The sequence below is a fragment of the Salvelinus alpinus genome, chromosome 23 (genome assembly GCF_045679555.1).
Source record: "Salvelinus alpinus chromosome 23, SLU_Salpinus.1, whole genome shotgun sequence".
Lineage (NCBI taxonomy): Eukaryota > Metazoa > Chordata > Actinopteri > Salmoniformes > Salmonidae > Salvelinus > Salvelinus alpinus.
In genome coordinates this window covers 45,139,323-45,166,853 of record NC_092108.1, presented here as the reverse complement: position 1 = coordinate 45,166,853, position 27,531 = coordinate 45,139,323, and the positions used below count along the sequence as shown (strand labels likewise).

General features: G+C 40.9%; 1 protein-coding gene across 1 annotated transcript in view; it reads left to right on the top strand.

Moving 5' to 3' along the window:
• The first annotated feature begins 5,301 nt into the window (after positions 1-5,301).
• LOC139551136 (amyloid beta A4 precursor protein-binding family B member 1-interacting protein-like) overlaps positions 5,302-27,531 on the top strand; it is a 39,089-nt gene continuing 16,859 nt past the window's right edge. Inside the window, exons 1-4 of the mRNA XM_071362554.1 lie at positions 5,302-5,432; positions 20,074-20,133; positions 23,535-23,622; positions 26,477-26,721. Of these exons, the coding sequence (XP_071218655.1) occupies positions 20,074-20,133; positions 23,535-23,622; positions 26,477-26,721 (393 nt within the window). The 5' untranslated portion in view covers positions 5,302-5,432. The remainder of the gene's footprint in view (positions 5,433-20,073; positions 20,134-23,534; positions 23,623-26,476; positions 26,722-27,531) is intronic.

Here is a 27,531-nt window from a genome sequence, read left to right as displayed (position 1 = left end):
TCTTATTTTCTGTTGTTATTTGACGGGTATTGTCGAACAGTGCTGACTAACCATGGTCTGGAGAGAATACCTACTACTTCATCACATAGAACAACACTAACCCCTGGTGGAGATAAGCATGCATAACTGTCGACATAATATTTTCTGCCAGACTTGTATTTCATGCCCAAATCATTTCAAAGTCTCTGGAGGGGATCGTGTCGCTACTTAATTTGTTTGAACTTTGGAGAACATTGATTTTGGTTCGAAAATACAAATATTCTTGGCAGTGACATGGTAAGCAAATCCAAAGGGTGGATTGCAGTTTTCTCCTTGTCCATAGACTGCTTTCAATAAGAAGAAAAAAATGTACATTTGTAATTTGGCTGGTCTATCCATTTAATGGGCTCATACATGCTTATGACAAGTCTTAAAATGTTACTTCCTCATCCTTGAATTGTTTTTACAGACTAGAATTTCACCAGGAGCCTAATATCAGACTAATGAAGTCCCAACAATATAATTTATAGTTAAACCAAACCGATTGCTAATTTGTACGTTTTTAGACACTTAACCAAAGCATTAAATAAAATAAGTGATTGAATATTGAATATAATGAAAATATACTGAATATGTATTGATATTGCATATCAGAGAAGGAGACGCTTCTGGTCAGTGCTGGGTCAAGCTGAATACACAGAGGGACTGTGGGCTGTAGTTATTTTGTGTTCTGACAATGAACAAGAGAGGCTTTGTCTTTTAAAAAGAAAGTGTATATGGAGTCCCTTGGGAAACTGAACTGCCGAACCATCCAATGATGGGATTTATAAATAGATTATCTGGGCTCCCGAAAGAACTGATCTCTATAGATGGGGTTGTCGTTTAGCAACAATACCAACTCGTGCACAACTATGGAGCAAAACTGACAGGTTGGCTTAGATTGGTGACAACATGCAAACTATATTTCGTCTCCAATGTTTATTGAAAACATACAGTGCATTCTGAAAGTGTTCGACCCCTTCACTTTTTCCACATTGTGTTACGTTACAGCCTTATTATATAATGGATTAAAATGTTGTTTTTTCCCCCCTCATCAATATACACACAATACCCCATAATGACAAAGCAAAAACAGGTTTTTAGACATTTTTGCTAATTTATTAAAAGTAGCTCTTAGCCGTGGTATATTGGCCATATACCACACCCCCTCGTGCATTATTGCTTAATTATAAACCGGATAGTTTGGGTCCTGGATCCTGATTGGTGGAAACATTTCAGTGTGTATATCAGACAATATACCACAGGTGTGATGGAAAAACACTTGTTTACTGTTCTATTTATGTTGGTAACCAGTTTATAATAGCAATAAGGCACCTCTGGGGTTTCTGGTGTATGGCCAAAATACCACGGCTAAGGGCTGTACCCAGGAACATTGTTGCTTAAATATATAACAAACTTTCAACCACAATTAAAATATGTAGCCTACAGTCTTGTTAAAGCAGAGTTTAATGACCTTGATAAGCATGAGGTTTGGTGTCATAATGTTTACAAAGCATGTATTACGGCAGTAAAGACTGGCACTTTGGCTGGTGGCATAATTGCTATTCTTAGAACTCTAATTAGTGGTTATAGTAAGCCTACTATCTACTGGACTTAGCCCCACATGTCTCTAAATGTCATGCTAAACATATGCTAATGCAAAGAGACACTACAGCAGCAGCATTGCACGTCTGGTATTACAAATGCATTTTATTGGAATCACTGTAAAAAAACAAATATACATTTTATTACAGCTCATTTGGGGTAAACAATATGTTTATATTACTTACATGCTGTGTCCATGTTAAAATAATAAGATTTTTTGTGGATGTCTAACACATGTGGATCTCCACACAACAGTGTACAACCCTATTCTGGTAGCCTAGGGTCTCCTGAAAATTGTCATTATATATACAGTATACATATATATTTTTTTATTTAACCTTTATTTAACTAGGCAAGTCAGTTAAAGAACAAATTCTTATTTGCAATGACGGCCTACCAGAAGGCAAAAGGCCTCCTGCGGAGACTGGGGCTGGGATTAAAAATAAAAAATAAAATATAAATATAGGACAAAACACCCATCACTACAAGAGAGACACCATAACACTGCACAAAGAGAGACCTAAGACAACAACATAGCATGGCAGCAACACATGAAAACACAGCATGGTAGCAACACAACATGACAACAACATGGTTGTAACACAACATGGCAGCAGCACAAAATGGTAGCAGCACAAAACCTGGTACAAACATTATTGGGCACAGAAAACAGCACAAAGGGCAAGAAGGTAGAGACAACAATACATCACGCAAAGCAGCCATTGTATAAGGCATGCAGAGGATACTCACATTAGAATATGGTGGCTAACACGAAACATACAGTGCCTTCAGAAAGTGCCTTCACACCACTTTACTTTCCCCACATTCTGTTGTGTTACAGCCTGAATTTAAAATAAGTATTCAACCCCTTTGTTATGGCAAACCTAAATAAGTTCAGAAGTTACAAATGTGCTTAACAAATCTCATAAGTTGCATGGACTCATTCCGTGTTCAATAATAGTGTAGTACGACATTGTCGGATGTAGCAGGGCTTGCAAACCATTACAGACTACAAAGGGAAGCAAAGCCGAGAGCTGCCTAGTGACACGAACCTACCAGATGAGCTAAATTACTTATATGCTCGCTTCGAGGCGAGTAACACTGAAACATGCATGAGAGCACCAGCTGTTCTGGACAACTGTGTGATCACGCTCTCCGTAGCCGATGTGAGTAAGACCTTTAAACAGGTCAACATCCACAAGGCCGCAGGGTCAGACGGATTACCAGGATGTGTACTACGAGCATGCGCGGACCAACTGGCAAGTGTCTTCACTGACATTTTCAACCTGTCCTTGACTGAGTCTGTTATACCAACATGTTTCAAGCAGACCACCATAGTCCCTGTGCCCAATAACACTAAGGTAACCTGCCTAAATGACTACTGACCCATAGGACTCACGTCTGTAGCCATGAAGTGCTTTGAAAAGCACCGGAACAAAAGGAACACCTATGTGAGAATGTTGTTCATTGACTACAGCTCAGCGTTCAACACCAGCCTTCCAAGCTCATCACTAAACTAAGGACCCTGGGATTACTGGGAAACACCTCCCTGGATTTCCTGTCGAGAAAGGGGGATACCACCACGACGGTGGTAGGCCTGATCACAGACGACGATGAGACAGCCTACATGGATGGCTCCCTGCCATCCAGGACCTCTATACAAGGCCCTAAAAATTGTCAAAAACTCCAGCCACCCAAGTCATAGACTGTTCCCTCTGCTACCGCATGGCAAGCAGTACTGGAGTGCCAAGTCTGGGACCCAAAGTCTCTGAACAGCTTCTACTCCCAAGCCATAAGACTGCTGAACAGTTAATCAAATGGCTAGCCAGACTATTTGCATGACCCCCTTTATTTGCACTGAAATTCTTGCACTGGCTCTATGCACAATCACTGGACTGTACCCACACACTCAAACATATTACACTGACACACCAACACACACATACACACACACACACACACACACACACACACACACACACACTCACACACTACATACGCTCACATACACAAAACACACACACACATATATATGCATATTAACGTCACACACACTCACACATAGACACACTTTCACATACGCTGCTGATACTCTGTTTATTATCTATCCTGATTGCCTAGTCATTTTTACCCCTGCCTAGATTTACATATTACCTCGTACACAACTATCTCGTACACCTGCACATTGATTTGGTACCGGTACTCCTTGTATAGCCTCGTTATTGTTTTTTTGTGTGCTATTTCAATTTGATTTCTATACTCCAGCATTTTAGATTTGAAATCAAATATTTCATATGTGTCCAGATTTCTTTATTGAGGCTTTTATCAAATGTAAGTTACTTGCTAATTTGACATTTTATGAAAGTACAGACTTTCATACACTGTAACTGGAGGAAACGTGGGAAAGTAGGAGAAAATGCCCTTTGAAAGATTTTGATGCGATTTTCACACTTCCTAGAGAGCTCTTTGTTTACGCCTATTCAACATCGTTCACACCTTCTGAAGCCTTAGCCCCACCCCACCCACAGATGTAAACACATGCAGTGCCTTCAGAAAGTCCTCATACCCATTGACTTATTCCACATTTTGTTGTGTTACAGCCTGAATGAAAAATGTATTAAATATATTTCTCTCTCAACTATCTACATACAATACCCCATAGTGACAAAGTAAAAACATATTTTTTGAAATTTTTGCAAATGTATAAAAAATTCAATACATAAATATCTAATTTACTTAAGTATTCACACCCCTGTTAGAATCACCTTTGGAAGCGATTACAGCAGTGAGTATTTCTGGGTAAGTCTCTAAGAGCTTCACACACCTGGATTGTATAATAAACGTGGAACAAGTCAAGGGGTGTGAATACTTTCTGAATGCACTGTATGTAAATTATATTTCTGTATTTCATTAAAATAAATTTGCTAATATTAAAAAAAACATGTTTTCACTTTGTTATTATGGAGTATATAGATGGTTGAGAAAACAAATCAATTTAATCCATTTTGAATTCAGCCTGTAACATAACAACATGTGGAATAAGTCAAGGGGTATGAATAACTTCTGACTGTACATCAAATGTTTTACTTCAGTTAATGATATGTACCCATTGATTCTTGAAGAATGTAACAAAAAAATGCCTCATGAGCTTAATTCAACCTTCCTACCCCATCAGAACCCCAAATATAACATTGTTTTAAACCATGATTGTAAACAAATTAAATATAAACTAAACTTGTATAGCCTCAAAACTTGGGTAAAACTATAATTTTGATATCATGGATGGTCAGTCCTTGCATCCATAGCTCATGAATTTGAGAGTAGTTACATTTCTCCAGCCCATCCCTCATCTTTTTAACAAAACAGTGGTGGGGTGTCGCTTTGTTATTGTTTGAACTGCTGATTGCCACTTTAAGACAACCTATAGTAAAATTAAACAACACCTTTGATTTTCAGACTGAATATTAAATCCTCCATCAAATCTGGACAGGCGCAAGCAAATTCACAGTAAGCGTCAACCATTTTGTTGGCACCTATCCTGCGTCCTCAGACCAGTGCAGATTAAGGAGACGAGAAGAGGAAGCCACCTCATTGTTAGACACAAACCAAGCCTCTTCCTGAGTCATGTGACAGTAAGAAAGTCAACTTTCACACAGAACAGGAAATAGAGCCCCTGTCATTCAGTCTCAGTAGTCATACCATTTCCAATTCAACCCCACATGTGCAAGGTGCACATGTACTTAAAGATACAATATCTTATATCCAATCTATTACCGAAGAGTAATCCAGGAGATCATTAGACTAGAAAGGTAAGCTCTCTGGTGATTTTTGACAGGATGCTGTTTATCTTTGACATTTGTGTCTTTTGACTTTTATGACATGACTTTGCTCCCTGAATATATCTGTGAATAGATGCTTAGCATTACTTGTAGTGTCATTGTATGTTATGTTATCTTACTGTCTAGATTGGAGCTTTAATGCCTCGTCATAGTACTACCAAAGACAATTATGTGATTGTTACATTCAACTTTCTCATATTGGGCATTGTATTACTTTCATGTTATGATGCAATGTGATTAAAAAGTTATACAGTATTGTACAATACTCACAAATACAGCCCATTGGCCAGTTAGGAAATACTTTCAACAGCCATCGTTGGTTAAAGGGGCAATCTGGGATTGGTACATCCACTCTGGACATTTAAATGAATAAGATTGCCCCTTTAAAGTGAACACGTCTTTCTACAGTAGCAACCAGTAATTTCTTATGTACTCAATTATAAAACATTTATAAAACAATTATAAAACAGAGGGACCATTTGACCACAAGAACATTCAACATATGTAGCCAGCCTATCGAGAACCACTATATCTCTTTCTATGTACACTAAATCATTGTTGATGATTAGGCATTGGTCATTCTCTCTGTCGGAACTTTAGTGAGTCACTTTATGTGTCAGTGCAGAAGTAGCATGCACACAGACCACATTGGGCATCCTTATGCTATATTAAAAATCAAATACAATTTTACTGGCCACATGCGCCGAATACAACAGGTGTAGAATTGACTGTGAAATGCTTACTTTACGAACCCATTCCCAATAATGCAAAGTTAAAAAGTAAGAAAAATATTTGCTAGATAAAAAACGTGTGTGTGTGTGTGTGTGTGTGTGTGTGTGTGTGTGTGTGTGTGTGTGTGTGTGTGTGTGTGTGTGTGTGTGTGTGTGTGTGTGTGTGTGTGTGTGTGTGTGTACGTGCGTGCGTGCGTGCGAGTGGCGTCAATATTCATGAATATGCATGTTTGTGTGAGCGTATGTAGTGTGTGTGTGTGTGTGTGTGTGTGTGTGTGTGTGTGTGTGTGTGTGTGTGTGTGTGTGTGTGTGTGTGTGTGTGTGTGTGTGTGTGTGTGTGTGTGTGTGTGTGTGTGTGTGTGTGTGTGTGTGTGTGTGTGTGTGTGTGTGTGTGTGTGTGTGTGGTACTGTATGCATGAGTGTGTGGGTAGAGTCTATAGAGTGTGCATAGAGCCGGTGCAAAAGAGTCATTCCAAAAATAAAACGAGTAATAGTCGTAGAAGGCCTCTCAAATTTGGTGAGACGGTGCTCGTATCTAAACTGCATACTTGGAGAGATGATCCATTTGGCCAGAGCTGCCTGCTACACATGTACAGGTGCTTTTTTCACCTAACGTTGACTCAATCATTAGCTAACCTGAACAGGCCTCGCTCAAAGAGCAGCAGACTTTGCTTATGGGATCGTTTATTGTTCAGCCCCCTGTGTCAATGCAGCTCTACTTTGATGGCCTCTAATGGAAACGGGTTTGTCTCTCACAGTCCAAGCAAAATGGAAGCAATTTGAGCTGTCACATAACACATTGTCACATTGCAGACTCCCCGTCGTACTATGGGCATGACATTTAAAACATGCTAACTGGGGCACATTGGTTTTTGGTTAGAAATAGCTCAAATTAGCGGTTGTGTCACGTTCCTGACCTGTTTTCTCTTATTTTTGTATGTGTTTAGTTGGTCAGGGCGTGAGTTGGGGTGGGCATTCTATGTTATGTGTTTCTATGTTTGTTTAAATGGGTTGCCTGATATGGTTCTCAATTAGAGGCAGGTGTTTGACATTTCCTCTGATTGAGAACCATATTAAGGTAGGATGTTCTCACTGTTTGTTTATGGGTGATTGTATCTCGTGTCTGTATGTGTTACCACACGGGACTGTTTCGTTTGTGTAGTCTGTTCCTGTTCGTGCGTTCTTCGTGTTTATGTAAGTGCTCAAGTTCAGGTCTGTCTACGTCGTTTTCTACAGTAGCAACCAGTAATTTCTTATGTACTCAATTATAAAACATTTAGAAAACAATTATAAAACAGAGGGACCATTTGACCACAAGAACATTCAACATATGTAGCCAGCCTATCGAGAACCACTATATCTCTTTCTATGTACACTAAATCATTGTTGATGATTAGGCATTGGTCATTCTCTCTGTCGGAACTTTAGTGAGTCACTTTATGTGTCAGTGCAGAAGTAGCATGCACACAGACCACATTGGGCATCCTTATGCTATATTAAAAATCAAATACAATTTTACTGGCCACATGCGCCGAATACAACAGGTGTAGAATTGACTGTGAAATGCTTACTTTACGAACCGATTCCCAATAATGCAAAGTTAAAAAGTAAGAAAAATATTTGCTAAATAAAAAACGAGTGTGTGTGTGTGTGTGTGTGTGTGTGTGTGTGTGTGTGTGTGTGTGTGTGTGTGTGTGTGTGTGTGTGTGTGTGTGTGTGTGTGTGTGTGTGTGTATGTGTGTGTGTGTGTGTACGTGCGTGCGTGCGAGTGGCGTCAATATGCATGAATATGCATGTTTGTGTGAGCGTATGTAGTGTGTGTGTGTGTGTGTGTGTGTGTGTGTGTGTGTGTGTGTGTGTGTGTGTGTGTGTGTGTGTGTGTGTGTGTGTGTGTGTGTGTGTGTGTGTGTGTGTGTGTGTGTGTGTGTGTGTGTGTGTGTGTGTGTGTGTGTGTGTGTGTGTGTGGTACTGTATGCATGAGTGTGTGGGTAGAGTCTATAGAGTGTGCATAGAGCCGGTGCAAAAGAGTAATTCCAAAAATAAAACGAGTAATAGTCGTAGAAGGCCTCTCAAATTTGGTGAGACGGTGCTCGTATCTAAACTGCATACTTGGAGAGATGATCCATTTGGCCAGAGCTGCCTGCTACACATGTACAGGTGCTTTTTTCACCTAACGTTGACTCAATCATTAGCTAACCTGAACAGGCCTCGCTCAAAGAGCAGCAGACTTTGCTTATGGGATCGTTTATTGTTCAGCCCCCTGTGTCAATGCAGCTCTACTTTGATGGCCTCTAATGGAAACGGGTTTGTCTCTCACAGTCCAAGCAAAATGGAAGCAATTTGAGCTGTCACATAACACATTGTCACATTGCAGACTCCCCGTCGTACTATGGGCATGACATTTAAAACATGCTAACTGGGGCACATTGGTTTTTGGTTAGAAATAGCTCAAATTAGCGGTTGTGTCACGTTCCTGACCTGTTTTCTCTTATTTTTGTATGTGTTTAGTTGGTCAGGGCGTGAGTTGGGGTGGGCATTCTATGTTATGTGTTTCTATGTTTGTTTAAATGGGTTGCCTGATATGGTTCTCAATTAGAGGCAGGTGTTTGACATTTCCTCTGATTGAGAACCATATTAAGGTAGGATGTTCTCACTGTTTGTTTATGGGTGATTGTATCTCGTGTCTGTATGTGTTACCACACGGGACTGTTTCGTTTGTGTAGTCTGTTCCTGTTCGTGCGTTCTTCGTGTTTATGTAAGTGCTCAAGTTCAGGTCTGTCTACGTCGTTTTCTACAGTAGCAACCAGTAATTTCTTATGTACTCAATTATAAAACATTTATAAAACAATTATAAAACAGAGGGACCATTTGACCACAAGAACATTCAACATATGTAGCCAGCCTATCGAGAACCACTATATCTCTTTCTATGTACACTAAATCATTGTTGATGATTAGGCATTGGTCATTCTCTCTGTCGGAACTTTAGTGAGTCACTTTATGTGTCAGTGCAGAAGTAGCATGCACACAGACCACATTGGGCATCCTTATGCTATATTAAAAATCAAATACAATTTTACTGGCCACATGCGCCGAATACAACAGGTGTAGAATTGACTGTGAAATGCTTACTTTACGAACCGATTCCCAATAATGCAAAGTTAAAAAGTAAGAAAAATATTTGCTAAATAAAAAACGAGTGTGTGTGTGTGTGTGTGTGTGTGTGTGTGTGTGTGTGTGTGTGTGTGTGTGTGTGTGTGTGTGTGTGTGTGTGTGTGTGTGTGTGTGTGTGTGTGTGTGTGTATGTGTGTGTGTGTGTGTACGTGCGTGCGTGCGAGTGGCGTCAATATGCATGAATATGCATGTTTGTGTGAGCGTATATGTGTGTGTGTGTGTGTGTGTGTGTGTGTGTGTGTGTGTGTGTGTGTGTGTGTGTGTGTGTGTGTGTGTGTGTGTGTGTGTGTGTGTGTGTGTGTGTGTGTGTGTGTGTGTGTGTGTGTGTGGTACTGTATGCATGAGTGTGTGGGTAGAGTCTATAGAGTGTGCATAGAGCCGGTGCAAAAGAGTAATTCCAAAAATAAAACGAGTAATAGTCGTAGAAGGCCTCTCAAATTTGGTGAGACGGTGCTCGTATCTAAACTGCATACTTGGAGAGATGATCCATTTGGCCAGAGCTGCCTGCTACACATGTACAGGTGCTTTTTTCACCTAACGTTGACTCAATCATTAGCTAACCTGAACAGGCCTCGCTCAAAGAGCAGCAGACTTTGCTTATGGGATCGTTTATTGTTCAGCCCCCTGTGTCAATGCAGCTCTACTTTGATGGCCTCTAATGGAAACGGGTTTGTCTCTCACAGTCCAAGCAAAATGGAAGCAATTTGAGCTGTCACATAACACATTGTCACATTGCAGACTCCCCGTCGTACTATGGGCATGACATTTAAAACATGCTAACTGGGGCACATTGGTTTTTGGTTAGAAATAGCTCAAATTAGCGGTTGTGTCACGTTCCTGACCTGTTTTCTCTTATTTTTGTATGTGTTTAGTTGGTCAGGGCGTGAGTTGGGGTGGGCATTCTATGTTATGTGTTTCTATGTTTGTTTAAATGGGTTGCCTGATATGGTTCTCAATTAGAGGCAGGTGTTTGACATTTCCTCTGATTGAGAACCATATTAAGGTAGGATGTTCTCACTGTTTGTTTATGGGTGATTGTATCTCGTGTCTGTATGTGTTACCACACGGGACTGTTTCGTTTGTGTAGTCTGTTCCTGTTCGTGCGTTCTTCGTGTTTATGTAAGTGCTCAAGTTCAGGTCTGTCTACGTCGTTTTCTACAGTAGCAACCAGTAATTTCTTATGTACTCAATTATAAAACATTTAGAAAACAATTATAAAACAGAGGGACCATTTGACCACAAGAACATTCAACATATGTAGCCAGCCTATCGAGAACCACTATATCTCTTTCTATGTACACTAAATCATTGTTGATGATTAGGCATTGGTCATTCTCTCTGTCGGAACTTTAGTGAGTCACTTTATGTGTCAGTGCAGAAGTAGCATGCACACAGACCACATTGGGCATCCTTATGCTATATTAAAAATCAAATACAATTTTACTGGCCACATGCGCCGAATACAACAGGTGTAGAATTGACTGTGAAATGCTTACTTTACGAACCGATTCCCAATAATGCAAAGTTAAAAAGTAAGAAAAATATTTGCTAAATAAAAAACGAGTGTGTGTGTGTGTGTGTGTGTGTGTGTGTGTGTGTGTGTGTGTGTGTGTGTGTGTGTGTGTGTGTGTGTGTGTGTGTGTGTGTGTGTGTGTGTGTGTGTGTGTGTGTATGTGTGTGTGTGTGTGTACGTGCGTGCGTGCGAGTGGCGTCAATATGCATGAATATGCATGTTTGTGTGAGCGTATGTAGTGTGTGTGTGTGTGTGTGTGTGTGTGTGTGTGTGTGTGTGTGTGTGTGTGTGTGTGTGTGTGTGTGTGTGTGTGTGTGTGTGTGTGTGTGTGTGTGTGTGTGTGTGTGTGTGTGTGTGTGTGTGTGTGTGTGTGGTACTGTATGCATGAGTGTGTGGGTAGAGTCTATAGAGTGTGCATAGAGCCGGTGCAAAAGAGTAATTCCAAAAATAAAACGAGTAATAGTCGTAGAAGGCCTCTCAAATTTGGTGAGACGGTGCTCGTATCTAAACTGCATACTTGGAGAGATGATCCATTTGGCCAGAGCTGCCTGCTACACATGTACAGGTGCTTTTTTCACCTAACGTTGACTCAATCATTAGCTAACCTGAACAGGCCTCGCTCAAAGAGCAGCAGACTTTGCTTATGGGATCGTTTATTGTTCAGCCCCCTGTGTCAATGCAGCTCTACTTTGATGGCCTCTAATGGAAACGGGTTTGTCTCTCACAGTCCAAGCAAAATGGAAGCAATTTGAGCTGTCACATAACACATTGTCACATTGCAGACTCCCCGTCGTACTATGGGCATGACATTTAAAACATGCTAACTGGGGCACATTGGTTTTTGGTTAGAAATAGCTCAAATTAGCGGTTGTGTCACGTTCCTGACCTGTTTTCTCTTATTTTTGTATGTGTTTAGTTGGTCAGGGCGTGAGTTGGGGTGGGCATTCTATGTTATGTGTTTCTATGTTTGTTTAAATGGGTTGCCTGATATGGTTCTCAATTAGAGGCAGGTGTTTGACATTTCCTCTGATTGAGAACCATATTAAGGTAGGATGTTCTCACTGTTTGTTTATGGGTGATTGTATCTCGTGTCTGTATGTGTTACCACACGGGACTGTTTCGTTTGTGTAGTCTGTTCCTGTTCGTGCGTTCTTCGTGTTTATGTAAGTGCTCAAGTTCAGGTCTGTCTACGTCGTTTTCTACAGTAGCAACCAGTAATTTCTTATGTACTCAATTATAAAACATTTAGAACACAATTATAAAACAGAGGGACCATTTGACCACAAGAACATTCAACATATGTAGCCAGCCTATCGAGAACCACTATATCTCTTTCTATGTACACTAAATCATTGTTGATGATTAGGCATTGGTCATTCTCTCTGTCGGAACTTTAGTGAGTCACTTTATGTGTCAGTGCAGAAGTAGCATGCACACAGACCACATTGGGCATCCTTATGCTATATTAAAAATCAAATACAATTTTACTGGCCACATGCGCCGAATACAACAGGTGTAGAATTGACTGTGAAATGCTTACTTTACGAACCGATTCCCAATAATGCAAAGTTAAAAAGTAAGAAAAATATGTGCTAAATAAAAAACGAGTGTGTGTGTGTGTGTGTGTGTGTGTGTGTGTGTGTGTGTGTGTGTGTGTGTGTGTGTGTGTGTGTGTGTGTGTGTGTATGTGTGTGTGTGTGTGTACGTGCGTGCGTGCGTGCGAGTGGCGTCAATATGCATGAATATGCATGTTTGTGTGAGCGTATATGTGTGTGTGTGTGTGTGTGTGTGTGTGTGTGTGTGTGTGTGTGTGTGTGTGTGTGTGTGTGTGTGTGTGTGTGTGTGTGTGTGTGTGTGTGTGTGTGTGTGTGTGTGTGTGTGTGTGTGTGTGTGTGTGTGTGTGTGTGTGTGTGTGGTACTGTATGCATGAGTGTGTGGGTAGAGTCTATAGAGTGTGCATAGAGCCGGTGCAAAAGAGTCATTCCAAAAATAAAACGAGTAATAGTCGTAGAAGGCCTCTCAAATTTGGTGAGACGGTGCTCGTATCTAAACTGCATACTTGGAGAGATGATCCATTTGGCCAGAGCTGCCTGCTACACATGTACAGGTGCTTTTTTCACCTAACGTTGACTCAATCATTAGCTAACCTGAACAGGCCTCGCTCAAAGAGCAGCAGACTTTGCTTATGGGATCGTTTATTGTTCAGCCCCCTGTGTCAATGCAGCTCTACTTTGATGGCCTCTAATGGAAACGGGTTTGTCTCTCACAGTCCAAGCAAAATGGAAGCAATTTGAGCTGTCACATAACACATTGTCACATTGCAGACTCCCCGTCGTACTATGGGCATGACATTTAAAACATGCTAACTGGGGCACATTGGTTTTTGGTTAGAAATAGCTCAAATTAGCGGTTGTGTCACGTTCCTGACCTGTTTTCTCTTATTTTTGTATGTGTTTAGTTGGTCAGGGCGTGAGTTGGGGTGGGCATTCTATGTTATGTGTTTCTATGTTTGTTTAAATGGGTTGCCTGATATGGTTCTCAATTAGAGGCAGGTGTTTGACATTTCCTCTGATTGAGAACCATATTAAGGTAGGATGTTCTCACTGTTTGTTTATGGGTGATTGTATCTCGTGTCTGTATGTGTTACCACACGGGACTGTTTCGTTTGTGTAGTCTGTTCCTGTTCGTGCGTTCTTCGTGTTTATGTAAGTGCTCAAGTTCAGGTCTGTCTAAGTCGTTTTCTACAGTAGCAACCAGTAATTTCTTATGTACTCAATTATAAAACATTTAGAAAACAATTATAAAACAGAGGGACCATTTGACCACAAGAACATTCAACATATGTAGCCAGCCTATCGAGAACCACTATATCTCTTTCTATGTACACTAAATCATTGTTGATGATTAGGCATTGGTCATTCTCTCTGTCGGAACTTTAGTGAGTCACTTTATGTGTCAGTGCAGAAGTAGCATGCACACAGACCACATTGGGCATCCTTATGCTATATTAAAAATCAAATACAATTTTACTGGCCACATGCGCCGAATACAACAGGTGTAGAATTGACTGTGAAATGCTTACTTTACGAACCGATTCCCAATAATGCAAAGTTAAAAAGTAAGAAAAATATTTGCTAAATAAAAAACGTGTGTGTGTGTGTGTGTGTGTGTGTGTGTGTGTGTGTGTGTGTGTGTGTGTGTGTGTGTGTGTGTGTGTGTGTGTGTGTGTGTGTGGTACTGTATGCATGAGTGTGTGGGTAGAGTCTATAGAGTGTGCATAGAGCCGGTGCAAAAGAGTAATTCCAAAAATAAAACGAGTAATAGTCGTAGAAGGCCTCTCAAATTTGGTGAGACGGTGCTCGTATCTAAACTGCATACTTGGAGAGATGATCCATTTGGCCAGAGCTGCCTGCTACACATGTACAGGTGCTTTTTTCACCTAACGTTGACTCAATCATTAGCTAACCTGAACAGGCCTCGCTCAAAGAGCAGCAGACTTTGCTTATGGGATCGTTTATTGTTCAGCCCCCTGTGTCAATGCAGCTCTACTTTGATGGCCTCTAATGGAAACGGGTTTGTCTCTCACAGTCCAAGCAAAATGGAAGCAATTTGAGCTGTCACATAACACATTGTCACATTGCAGACTCCCCGTCGTACTATGGGCATGACATTTAAAACATGCTAACTGGGGCACATTGGTTTTTGGTTAGAAATAGCTCAAATTAGCGGTTGTGTCACGTTCCTGACCTGTTTTCTCTTATTTTTGTATGTGTTTAGTTGGTCAGGGCGTGAGTTGGGGTGGGCATTCTATGTTATGTGTTTCTATGTTTGTTTAAATGGGTTGCCTGATATGGTTCTCAATTAGAGGCAGGTGTTTGACATTTCCTCTGATTGAGAACCATATTAAGGTAGGATGTTCTCACTGTTTGTTTATGGGTGATTGTATCTCGTGTCTGTATGTGTTACCACACGGGACTGTTTCGTTTGTGTAGTCTGTTCCTGTTCGTGCGTTCTTCGTGTTTATGTAAGTGCTCAAGTTCAGGTCTGTCTACGTCGTTTTCTACAGTAGCAACCAGTAATTTCTTATGTACTCAATTATAAAACATTTAGAAAACAATTATAAAACAGAGGGACCATTTGACCACAAGAACATTCAACATATGTAGCCAGCCTATCGAGAACCACTATATCTCTTTCTATGTACACTAAATCATTGTTGATGATTAGGCATTGGTCATTCTCTCTGTCGGAACTTTAGTGAGTCACTTTATGTGTCAGTGCAGAAGTAGCATGCACACAGACCACATTGGGCATCCTTATGCTATATTAAAAATCAAATACAATTTTACTGGCCACATGCGCCGAATACAACAGGTGTAGAATTGACTGTGAAATGCTTACTTTACGAACCCATTCCCAATAATGCAAAGTTAAAAAGTAAGAATAATATTTGCTAAATAAAAAACGAGTGTGTGTGTGTGTGTGTGTGTGTGTGTGTGTGTGTGTGTGTGTGTGTGTGTGTGTGTGTGTGTGTGTGTGTGTGTGTGTGTGTGTGTGTGTGTGTGTGTGTGTGTGTGTGTACGTGCGTGCGTGCGTGCGTGCGTGCGTGCGTGCGTGCGAGTGGCGTCAATATGCATGAATATGCATGTTTGTGTGTGTGTGTGTGTGTGTGTGTGTGTGTGTGTGTGTGTGTGTGTGTGTGTGTGTGTGTGTGTGTGTGTGTGTGTGTGTGTGTGTGTGTGTGTGTGTGTGTGTGTGTGTGTGTGTGTGTGTGTGTGTGTGTGTGTGTGTGTGTGTGTGTGTGGTACTGTATGCATGAGTGTGTGGGTAGAGTCTATAGAGTGTGCATAGAGCCGGTGCAAAAGAGTCATTCCAAAAATAAAACGAGTAATAGTCGTAGAAGGCCTCTCAAATTTGGTGAGACGGTGCTCGTATCTAAACTGCATACTTGGAGAGATGATACATTTGGCCAGAGCTGCCTGCTACACATGTACAGGTGCTTTTTTCACCTAACGTTGACTCAATCATTAGCTAACCTGAACAGGCCTCGCTCAAAGAGCAGCAGACTTTGCTTATGGGATCGTTTATTGTTCAGCCCCCTGTGTCAATGCAGCTCTACTTTGATGGCCTCTAATGGAAACGGGTTTGTCTCTCACAGTCCAAGCAAAATGGAAGCAATTTGAGCTGTCACATAACACATTGTCACATTGCAGACTCCCCGTCGTACTATGGGCATGACATTTAAAACATGCTAACTGGGGCACATTGGTTTTTGGTTAGAAATAGCTCAAATTAGCGGTTGTGTCACGTTCCTGACCTGTTTTCTCTTATTTTTGTATGTGTTTAGTTGGTCAGGGCGTGAGTTGGGGTGGGCATTCTATGTTATGTGTTTCTATGTTTGTTTAAATGGGTTGCCTGATATGGTTCTCAATTAGAGGCAGGTGTTTGACATTTCCTCTGATTGAGAACCATATTAAGGTAGGATGTTCTCACTGTTTGTTTATGGGTGATTGTATCTCGTGTCTGTATGTGTTACCACACGGGACTTTCGTTTGTGTAGTCTGTTCCTGTTCGTGCGTTCTTCGTGTTTATGTAAGTGCTCAAGTTCAGGTCTGTCTACGTCGTTTTCTACAGTAGCAACCAGTAATTTCTTATGTACTCAATTATAAAACATTTAGAAAACAATTATAAAACAGAGGGACCATTTGACCACAAGAACATTCAACATATGTAGCCAGCCTATCGAGAACCACTATATCTCTTTCTATGTACACTAAATCATTGTTGATGATTAGGCATTGGTCATTCTCTCTGTCGGTACTTTAGTGAGTCACTTTATGTGTCAGTGCAGAAGTAGCATGCACACAGACCACATTGGGCATCCTTATGCTATATTAAAAATCAAATACAATTTTACTGGCCACATGCGCCGAATACAACAGGTGTAGAATTGACTGTGAAATGCTTACTTTACGAACCCATTCCCAATAATGCAAAGTTAAAAAGTAAGAATAATATTTGCTAAATAAAAAACGAGTGTGTGTGTGTGTGTGTGTGTGTGTGTGTGTGTGTGTGTGTGTGTGTGTGTGTGTGTGTGTGTGTGTGTGTGTGTGTGTGTGTGTGTGTGTGTGTGTGTGTGTGTGTGTGTGTGTACGTGCGTGCGTGCGTGCGAGTGGCGTCAATATGCATGAATATGCATGTTTGTGTGAGCGTATGTAGTGTGTGTGTGTGTGTGTGTGTGTGTGTGTGTGTGTGTGTGTGTGTGTGTGTGTGTGTGTGTGTGTGTGTGTGTGTGTGTGTGTGTGTGTGTGTGTGTGTGTGTGTGTGTGTGTGTGTGTGTGTGTGTGTGTGTGTGTGTGTGTGTGTGTGTGTGTGTGTGTGGTACTGTATGCATGAGTGTGTGGGTAGAGTCTATAGAGTGTGCATAGAGCCGGTGCAAAAGAGTCATTCCAAAAATAAAACGAGTAATAGTCGTAGAAGGCCTCTCAAATTTGGTGAGACGGTGCTCGTATCTAAACTGCATACTTGGAGAGATGATCCATTTGGCCAGAGCTGCCTGCTACACATGTACAGGTGCTTTTTTCACCTAACGTTGACTCAATCATTAGCTAACCTGAACAGGCCTCGCTCAAAGAGCAGCAGACTTTGCTTATGGGATCGTTTATTGTTCAGCCCCCTGTGTCAATGCAGCTCTACTTTGATGGCCTCTAATGGAAACGGGTTTGTCTCTCACAGTCCAAGCAAAATGGAAGCAATTTGAGCTGTCACATAACACATTGTCACATTGCAGACTCCCCGTCGTACTATGGGCATGACATTTAAAACATGCTAACTGGGGCACATTGGTTTTTGGTTAGAAATAGCTCAAATTAGCGGTTGTGTCACGTTCCTGACCTGTTTTCTCTTATTTTTGTATGTGTTTAGTTGGTCAGGGCGTGAGTTGGGGTGGGCATTCTATGTTATGTGTTTCTATGTTTGTTTAAATGGGTTGCCTGATATGGTTCTCAATTAGAGGCAGGTGTTTGACATTTCCTCTGATTGAGAACCATATTAAGGTAGGATGTTCTCACTGTTTGTTTATGGGTGATTGTATCTCGTGTCTGTATGTGTTACCACACGGGACTGTTTCGTTTGTGTAGTCTGTTCCTGTTCGTGCGTTCTTCGTGTTTATGTAAGTGCTCAAGTTCAGGTCTGTCTACGTCGTTTTCTACAGTAGCAACCAGTAATTTCTTATGTACTCAATTATAAAACATTTAGAAAACAATTATAAAACAGAGGGACCATTTGACCACAAGAACATTCAACATATGTAGCCAGCCTATCGAGAACCACTATATCTCTTTCTATGTACACTAAATCATTGTTGATGATTAGGCATTGGTCATTCTCTCTGTCGGAACTTTAGTGAGTCACTTTATGTGTCAGTGCAGAAGTAGCATGCACACAGACCACATTGGGCATCCTTATGCTATATTAAAAATCAAATACAATTTTACTGGCCACATGCGCCGAATACAACAGGTGTAGAATTGACTGTGAAATGCTTACTTTACGAACCCATTCCCAATAATGCAAAGTTAAAAAGTAAGAAAAATATTTGCTAGATAAAAAACGTGTGTGTGTGTGTGTGTGTGTGTGTGTGTGTGTGTGTGTGTGTGTGTGTGTGTGTGTGTGTGTGTGTGTACGTGCGTGCGTGCGTGCGTGCGTGCGTGCGTGCGTGCGAGTGGCGTCAATATGCATGAATATGCATGTTTGTGTGTGTGTGTGTGTGTGTGTGTGTGTGTGTGTGTGTGTGTGTGTGTGTGTGTGTGTGTGTGTGTGTGTGTGTGTGTGTGTGTGTGTGTGTGTGTGTGTGTGTGTGTGTGTGTGTGTGTGTGTGTGTGTGTGTGTGTGTGTGTGTGTGTGTGTGTGTGGTACTGTATGCATGAGTGTGTGGGTAGAGTCTATAGAGTGTGCATAGAGCCGGTGCAAAAGAGTCATTCCAAAAATAAAACGAGTAATAGTCGTAGAAGGCCTCTCAAATTTGGTGAGACGGTGCTCGTATCTAAACTGCATACTTGGAGAGATGATCCATTTGGCCAGAGCTGCCTGCTACACATGTACAGGTGCTTTTTTCACCTAACGTTGACTCAATCATTAGCTAACCTGAACAGGCCTCGCTCAAAGAGCAGCAGACTTTGCTTATGGGATCGTTTATTGTTCAGCCCCCTGTGTCAATGCAGCTCTACTTTGATGGCCTCTAATGGAAACGGGTTTGTCTCTCACAGTCCAAGCAAAATGGAAGCAATTTGAGCTGTCACATAACACATTGTCACATTGCAGACTCCCCGTCGTACTATGGGCATGACATTTAAAACATGCCAACTGTGGCACATTGGTTTTTGGTTAGAAATAGCTCAAATTAGCGGTTGTGTCACGTTCCTGACCTGTTTTCTCTTATTTTTGTATGTGTTTAGTTGGTCAGGGCGTGAGTTGGGGTGGGAATTCTATGTTATGTGTTTCTATGTTTGTTTAAATGGGTTGCCTGATATGGTTCTCAATTAGAGGCAGGTGTTTGACTTTCCTCTGATTGAGAACCATATTAAGGTAGGATGTTCTCACTGTTTGTTTATGGGTGATTGTATCTCGTGTCTGTATGTGTTACCACACGGGACTGTTTCGTTTGTGTAGTCTGTTCCTGTTCGTGCGTTCTTCGTGTTTATGTAAGTGCTCAAGTTCAGGTCTGTCTACGTCGTTTTGTTGTTTTGTAATTTTTCAAGTATATTTTCGTGTTAGTGTTCGTTTACGTCTTGTTAAATAAATTCATTAATGTCTTCATCACCCGCTGCGCCTTGGTCCAATCTCTCTCCGCAAGACGAACGTTACAGGTTGTTTGCATTGGCTAGTATAACAAAAGCCAAGGATGGATTACTGCCTCTCTTTGTCCATAGACTGCTTTCAAAGTTAGGAAACACATATGGACATTTATAATTTGTCTGAACTATCCCTTTAATCATGTTTTTACAAGTTTAAGTGACATTGGTTGTGTAGACCTATTCTCTGTCTGCCACAATAATGGTCCTTAGTGTTGATGTCAACATCAATGATGTCATGTTTAGGTATATATAGGTATATAGGGCTCATTGATGGCCTTCTAGTGTGCAGACGTGTGCAGACGTTTGTCTAAAATATGTCTGCTTGTTATCTGTAACAGATGGATGATATAGACTCCATGTTCACTGACCTGCTGGGAGAGATGGACCTTCTAACACAGGTGAGTTCTCACTGGGACCACTCTTATAAAACTACACTTCCCCTGATTCATCAGAAGTGTTTTCACCAGAAATGGATAAACCAGACATACGTCAGCAGCTGTGTAAAAGTAGTTTTTATTGAGACCCAGCAGTGTAGAGGTGTAACCCAGAGCCTACAGATGGAAATGAACCTTCGGGCTAGATCTGGAACATTTACAGAAGGTGTTGATTATTGTGCATTATCCCTGTCAAATAAATAAAATCAAGTAAAATGAATGACGAGAAACATTATCTGGGTTGAGAAATGGACACAAGCCACTGATTCTAAGGTCATGGCACCAAGGTGTCCTCAAGCACTTTGGCCCTCCATGACACTAGTATGTACAGTATGTGGCTTGCCAGATGAAACATTAGATGCCATTAATAGAATCCTGGCTAATACCTATGTGCATTGTACATTGTACTCAGCAGTAAACTCCTCTTAAAGGGGAAGTTCAGTATTTTACAACTTAATATTAGATGGTTCCTCACCGTGTAAGCAGTCAATGGGACCAGACAAACTGTAATCGATGGCTGGGTTGTCATTAAACAGCCACTACAAACTACAGCTAACTTGAGACACCGCTAGCTAACAATCAATGGAAGTGATAGGGGCAACCGAGCAAATCAAACAACTCAATATCTGGTTTGATGCTGCCATATCACTTCCATTGTTTTTTAGCTGCTAGCATTAGATAATGTTAGCTGTAGTTTGTAGTGGATGTAAAGAAAACCGAACTATGGATTACAGTTTCTCCTGGCCCATAGACTTCTTTCAGGGTGAGGAACCATAAAATACAGAACATCCCCTTTAATGAATGTAGCTCTAAGAACAGGAGTAGTAATTAGACCAAATGGCATTACATTTAAATCGAACTCTAAGGAATGGGTATTTATGCCAATTCAACTTCATATTGGCAGCCATCCTTTTGGAGAGCCACAAATATTGTGTCACTGTCTACAGTCTTATGCAAATTAGGAAGATAACCATTTTGATTAGAATAATCATTCATCCTGAACTTAAGAGGATCAAATGTTTTCAAATTTGACCATGATTGGATTGATATATAATTTGGATTACTTTCTGGGAGCATGGAGACCAACAGACCTCAGAATCCATCCAGGGTTTCCTACCCCATGACTCGAAGGGCTAAACGTTTCATTGAGCATGGCTTCGAACATGGAAACATATGTTTCTCTCTATATTCATCAAGGTTCAGTTATGTGCCAGGGGAGATCTTATGCAGGTCAGCAGGTCACCCAGTTCTATAGACTGTTTATGATAGAGTGCATTTGGAAAGTCTTCAGACCCCTTGACTTTTACCACATTTGTTACGTTACAGACTTATTCTAAAAGTTATTAAATAAAACATTTTCCTCATCAATCTACACACAATACACCATAATGACAAAGTGAGAACAGGTTTTTAAACACTTTTTCAAATAAAAAATAAAGAACAGAAATACTTTATTTACATAAGTATTCAAACCCTTTGTTGTGAGACTCAAAATTGAGCTCAGGTGCATCCTGTTTCCATTGATTATTCTGGAGATGTTTCTACAATTTGATTGGAGTCAACCTGTGGTAAATTCAATTGACTGGACATGATTTGGAAAGGCACACAACTGTCTATATAAGGTCCCATAGTTGACAGTGCATGTCAGAGCAAAAACCAAGCCATGAGGTTAAAGGAATTGTCCGTAGAGCTCAGAGACACGATTGTGTCGAGGTACAGATCTGGGGAAGGGTACCAAAACATTTCTGCAGTATTGAAGGTCCCCAAGACCACAGTGGCCTCGATCACTTTTAAATGGAAGAAGTTTGGAACCACCAAAACACTTCCTAGAGCTGGCCACCCGGCCAAACTGAGCAATTGGGGGAGAAGGGCCTTGGTCAGGGAGGTGACCAAGAACCCGATGGTCACTCTGACAGAGCTCCAGAGTTCCTCTGTTGTGATGGGCGAACCTTCCAGAAGGACAACCATCTCTGCAGCACTCCACTAATCAGGGCTTTATGGTAGAGTGGCCAGACGGAAGCCACTCCTCAGTAAAAGGCACATGACAGCACGCCTGGAGTTTGCCAAAAGGCACCTAAAGGACTTTTAGACCATGAGAAACAAGATTCTCTGGTCTGATGAAACCAAGATTGGACTGGAGGAAACCTGGCACCATCCCTACGGGGAAGCAGTGTGGTGTCAGCATCATGCTGTGGGGATGTTTTTCAGCGGCAGGGACTGGGAGACTAGTCAGGATCGAGGCTAAGATAAATGGAGCAAAGTACAGAGAGATCCTTGATGAAAACCTGCTACCAGAGTTCTCAGGGCCTCAGACTGGGGTGAAGGATCAACTTCCAACAGGACAACAACCCTAAGCACACAGCCAAGACAACGCAGGAGTGGCTTCGGGACAAGTCTCTGAATGTCCTTGAGTGGCCCAGCCAGAGCCCGGACTTGAACCCAATCGAACACCAGAGGAGCTAATGCAAGTCTTCAGGTCTCAACCAAGATTACAGAACTATTTCTGTTTCAAATGCAGGGGTGCACAATATCAGGCCCTTGAGTTCTGCAGTTCTATTGATTTGCATATCAAGGCATCTTACCTTTCTGTTTTTGTAGCTAATTACTGCCAATATACAGTAAACCGCCACATAAAAAAATACTATGGTATAATGACTATAGTATTCACTGTAGATTTTTTGCACAAAAACACTACAGTGAATACTTAGTATTTTTAGTAGTGTACTACAGTCCCTAAAAACACTACAGTAAATATAAAGTATAATACAATCTGCAAAAACCATACATTCGTTACTTTAGTATATACTACAGTTTTACAGTATTTTTTATACTTCAGATATTTCAGGGTTTTTTTCTCATACATTTGCAAACAAATTACAAACTGTTTTTGCTTTGTCATTATGGGGTATTGTGTGTAGAGTGATGAGGGAAAATGTTATGTAATCAATTTTAGAATAAGGCTGTAACGTCACAAAATGTGGAGAAAGTGAAGTGGTCTGAATACTTTCCGAATCCACTGTGTATGATTCGCCTGGAATTGCCTGCTGGTGACGTTTATTAAAATATGACATATCAGATGAAATAATCACTTTCCTATGATATCACATCATCACCATAGTGCAGTAGTTGTTTTTTTGCATTCGAAGTATAAGGTTTGAATTTTGACTGTGTTCTGCACAGCTTAGAAATGTGGCTTCTGAGATGGTCCTTGAAGAGGGTTTTCTTAGAATGAATGTAAAAATGTTGCAAATATTGTTGTAGTGTTCTCTATCTGTATTAGTGTTATGTAAAACATACAATTTCTTTCTGGTTCTGAACTAAAATCTCTGTATGCCAACTCTTCATCTGAAACCATTTTTTGACAGAGTCTTGGGTACGAAATGGAGCCCTCAGAAATGTCATCCAGCTCACAGAGAGAAAACAACTTCTCTATTGGGTTCACAGATTTGAACGGTGAGAAACATAATGCAACACGACATCAGCAAACAGTGGACATTTTATCTTGACACAATAAGACCCAAGGGGGTGTGGTATATTGGCCATATACCACAAACTCAGAGGTCCCTTATTGCTATTATAAACTGGTTACCAACATAAATAGTACAGTAAACAAGCATTTTTACATCGTACCTGTGGTATACAGTTGAAGTCGGAAGTTTACATACACTTAGGTTGGAGTCATTAAAACTAGTTTTTCAACCACTCCACAAATTTATTGTTAACAAACTATAGTTTTGGCAAGTCGGTTAAGACATCTACTTCGTGCATGACACAAGTAATTTTTCCAACAATTGTTTACAGACAGATTATTTCACTTATAATTCACAATTCCAGTGGGTCAGAAGTTTACACACACTAAGTTGACTGTGCCTTTAAACAGCTTGGAAAATTCCAGAAAATTATGTCATGGCTTTAGAAGCTTCTGATAGGCTAATTGACATCATTTGAGTCAATTGGAGGTGTACCTGTGGATGTATTTCAAGGCCTACCTTCAAACTCAGTGCCTCTTTGCTTGACGTTATGGGAAAATCAAAAGGAATCAGCCAAGACCTCCGAATTTTTTGGGGACCTCCACAAGTCTGGTTCATCCATGGGAGCAATTTCCAAATGCCTGAAGGTACCACGTTCATCTGTACAAACAATAGTACGCAAGTATAAACACCATGGGACCACGCAGCCGTCATACCGCTCAGGAAGGAGACGCGTTCTGTCTCATAGAGATGAACGTACTTTGGTGCGAAAAGTGCAAATCAATCCCAGAACAACAGTAAAGGACCTTGTGAAGATGCTGGAGGAAACAGGTACAAAAGTATCTATATCCACAGTAAAACGAGTCCTATATTGACATAACCTGAAAGGCCGATCAGCAAGGAAGAAGCCACTGCTCCAAAACCGCCATAAAAAGCCAGACTACGGTTTACAACTGCACATGGGGACAAAGATCTTACTTTTTGGAGAAATGTCCTCTGGTCTGATGAAACAAAAATAGACCTGTTCGGCCATAATGACCATTGTTAGGTTTGGAGGAAAAAGGGGGAGGCTTGCAAGCCGAAGAACACCATCCCAACCGTGAAGCACAGGGGTGGCAGTATCATGTTGTGGGGGTGCTTTGCAGCAGGAGGGACTGGTGCACTTCACAAAATAGATGGCATCATGAGGTAGGAAAATTATGTGGATATATTGAAGCAACATCTCAAGACATCAGTCAGGAAGTTAAAGCTTGATCGCAAATGGGTCTTCCAAATGAACAATGACATCAAGCATACTTCCAAAGTTGTGGCAAAATGGCTTCAGGACAACAAAGTCAAGGTATTGGAGTGGCCATCACAAAGCCCTGACCTCAATCCCATAGAAAATTTGTGGGCAGAACTGAAAAAGCGTGTGCGAGCAAGGAGACCTACAAACCTGACTCAGTTACACCAGCTCTGTCAGGAGGAATGGGCCAAAATTCACCCAACTTATTGCGGGAAGCTTGTGGAAGAATACCCAAAACGTTAGACCAGAGTTAAACAAAGTAAAGGCAATGCTACCTAATACTAATTGAGTGTATGTAAACTTCTGTCTCACTGGGAATGTGATGAAAGAAATAAAAGCTGAAATAAATCCTTCTCTCTACTATTATTCTGACATTTCACATTCTTAAAATAAAGTGCTGATCCTAACTGACCTAAGACAGGGAATTCTTACTCTGATTAAATGTCAGGATTTGTGAAAAACTGAGTTTAAATGTATTTGGTTAAGGTGTATGTAAACTTCCGACTTCAACTGTATATAAGCAATAAGGCCTGAGGGAGTGTGGTACACGACTAATATTTCACGGCTATGGGCTGTTCTTTGGCACGACGCAAGCCAATCAGCATTCAGCCATTAGCCGTGGTATTTTGGCCATGTACCACAAGTTCCCGAGGTGCCTTATTGCTATTGTAAATTGTTTCCAAACGTAATTAGAGCAGTAAAAATGTATGTTTTGTCATACCCGTGGTATACGGTCTGACATCAGCCAATCAGCATTCCTCGGCTCAAACCACTTTTCTAGCTATGCCAGGCAAAGAACTGGCATCATCAGCTGCATATGGACGTATCCAAATGAATGTCAATAGAAAACAGCTTAAACAAATGCAAATGCAGCTACTTTGCTGTTGTTTAATATTGAACATCAATGAAAATGTTTCATTTCTACCAGTAAATGTGTACTTTAGTATTGTTTTCTTTGGCAACTGTGGTATTTGCGGATGAACGCCTTCGTTCTGTACTTTACCTTGGAAAAAGGAACTACGCAAAGGGACTCGGCTCCGCCTCATCATGCTTCGTCGTCCATTATTTCCAAGGTACAATCTTAGAAAAAAAAGGTGCTATCTAGCACCTAAACGGGTTCTTCAGCTGTCTCCATAGGAGAACACGTTGAAGAACCCTTTTTGGTTCCATGTAGAACCCTTTCCACAGAGGGTTCTAACTGGAACCCAAAAGGGTTTTCCTATGGGAACTGCAGAAGAACCCTTTTGGAACCCTTTTTCTAAGAGTGTAATGTACAGAACGTCTGCATTTGTCCCTTACATATACATATGGCTGAAATACTGTTTCAGCCAATTAGCATCGAGGACCCAAACTACCTGGTTTACAATTAGAGTTGATGCATATGACAAATATTTTAAGTCCTGCTTGCCAATAGCAACCTTATTAAGCATATTTCACAAGTACATGAGTGAGAATGGTAAAAGTATTCATAAGAAGGGAAGTGATTATGTTATCACGTCTTATCACTAGTTGATAAGACAAACCCCTCATTTCCCATCTTCCTCTCTGGCAGAATCTCTAAATGAGCTAGAGGATCATGACCTGGACGCTCTGATAGCTGATCTGGGGTCAGATTTGGCGGAGACAGAGGAGAGACTGAACGCAACCAAGACGGGACATGTCCACACACAGCAGCACAAGTCTGGCTATTCCACCCAACAGCAAAATGTCCGAGCACCTATCTCCTTGTCCCAAATGTCATCGCTGGCGTCCTCCTCATCCTCTCTACCTCCTGAACCCCCCAAACCACTTCCACCGGTAACTGGGACTGTGTAACCCTAGGCGTTAGCCAGGGGAGCTAATGCAAGTCTTCAGGTCTCAACCAAGATTACAGAACTATTTCTGTTTCAAATGCAGGGGTGCACAATATCAGGCCCTTGAGTTCTGCAGTTCTATTGATTTGCATATCAAGGCATCTTACCTTTCTGTTTTTGTAGCTAATTACTGCCAATATACAGTAAACTGCCACATAAAAAAAATACTATGGTATAATGACTATAGTATTCACTGTAGATTTTTTGTACAAAAACACTACAGTGAATACATAGTATTTTTAGGGACTGTGGTGTACTACAGTCCCTAAAAACACTACAATAAATATAGGTTATAATACAATCTGCAAAAACCATACATTCATTACTTTAGTATGTACTACAGTTTTACAGTATTTTTATACTAAGGTGTATTAAAATACTGTAAAATAGCAGTATATACTAAAGTAATGAATGTAGGGTTTTTGCAGATTGTAGTACACTGAAGTATTTACTGTAGTGTTATTGCGGACATCAGTGTAGTATTTACTATGGTGTATTTGTTTTATTATCTTTGACATAGAAGTGGAGGCTTTCTCCTTCAGGAAACCTACTGGAGAAATGCTAAAATAGCAAATTTTCCAAAACCTGTAGCTAGGTATGACTGAGGTCTGAACGGATAGTTCTATGAACGGATAGTTCAGAGCCTCTGCTCTTTTCTATAAAGTGTATGGAACACAACATATGTTCTATACTCTGCATGTAGGTTTCTCAGTTATGGGTGGCACGAATTGCGAATGAGCGGGGCATATGCAAA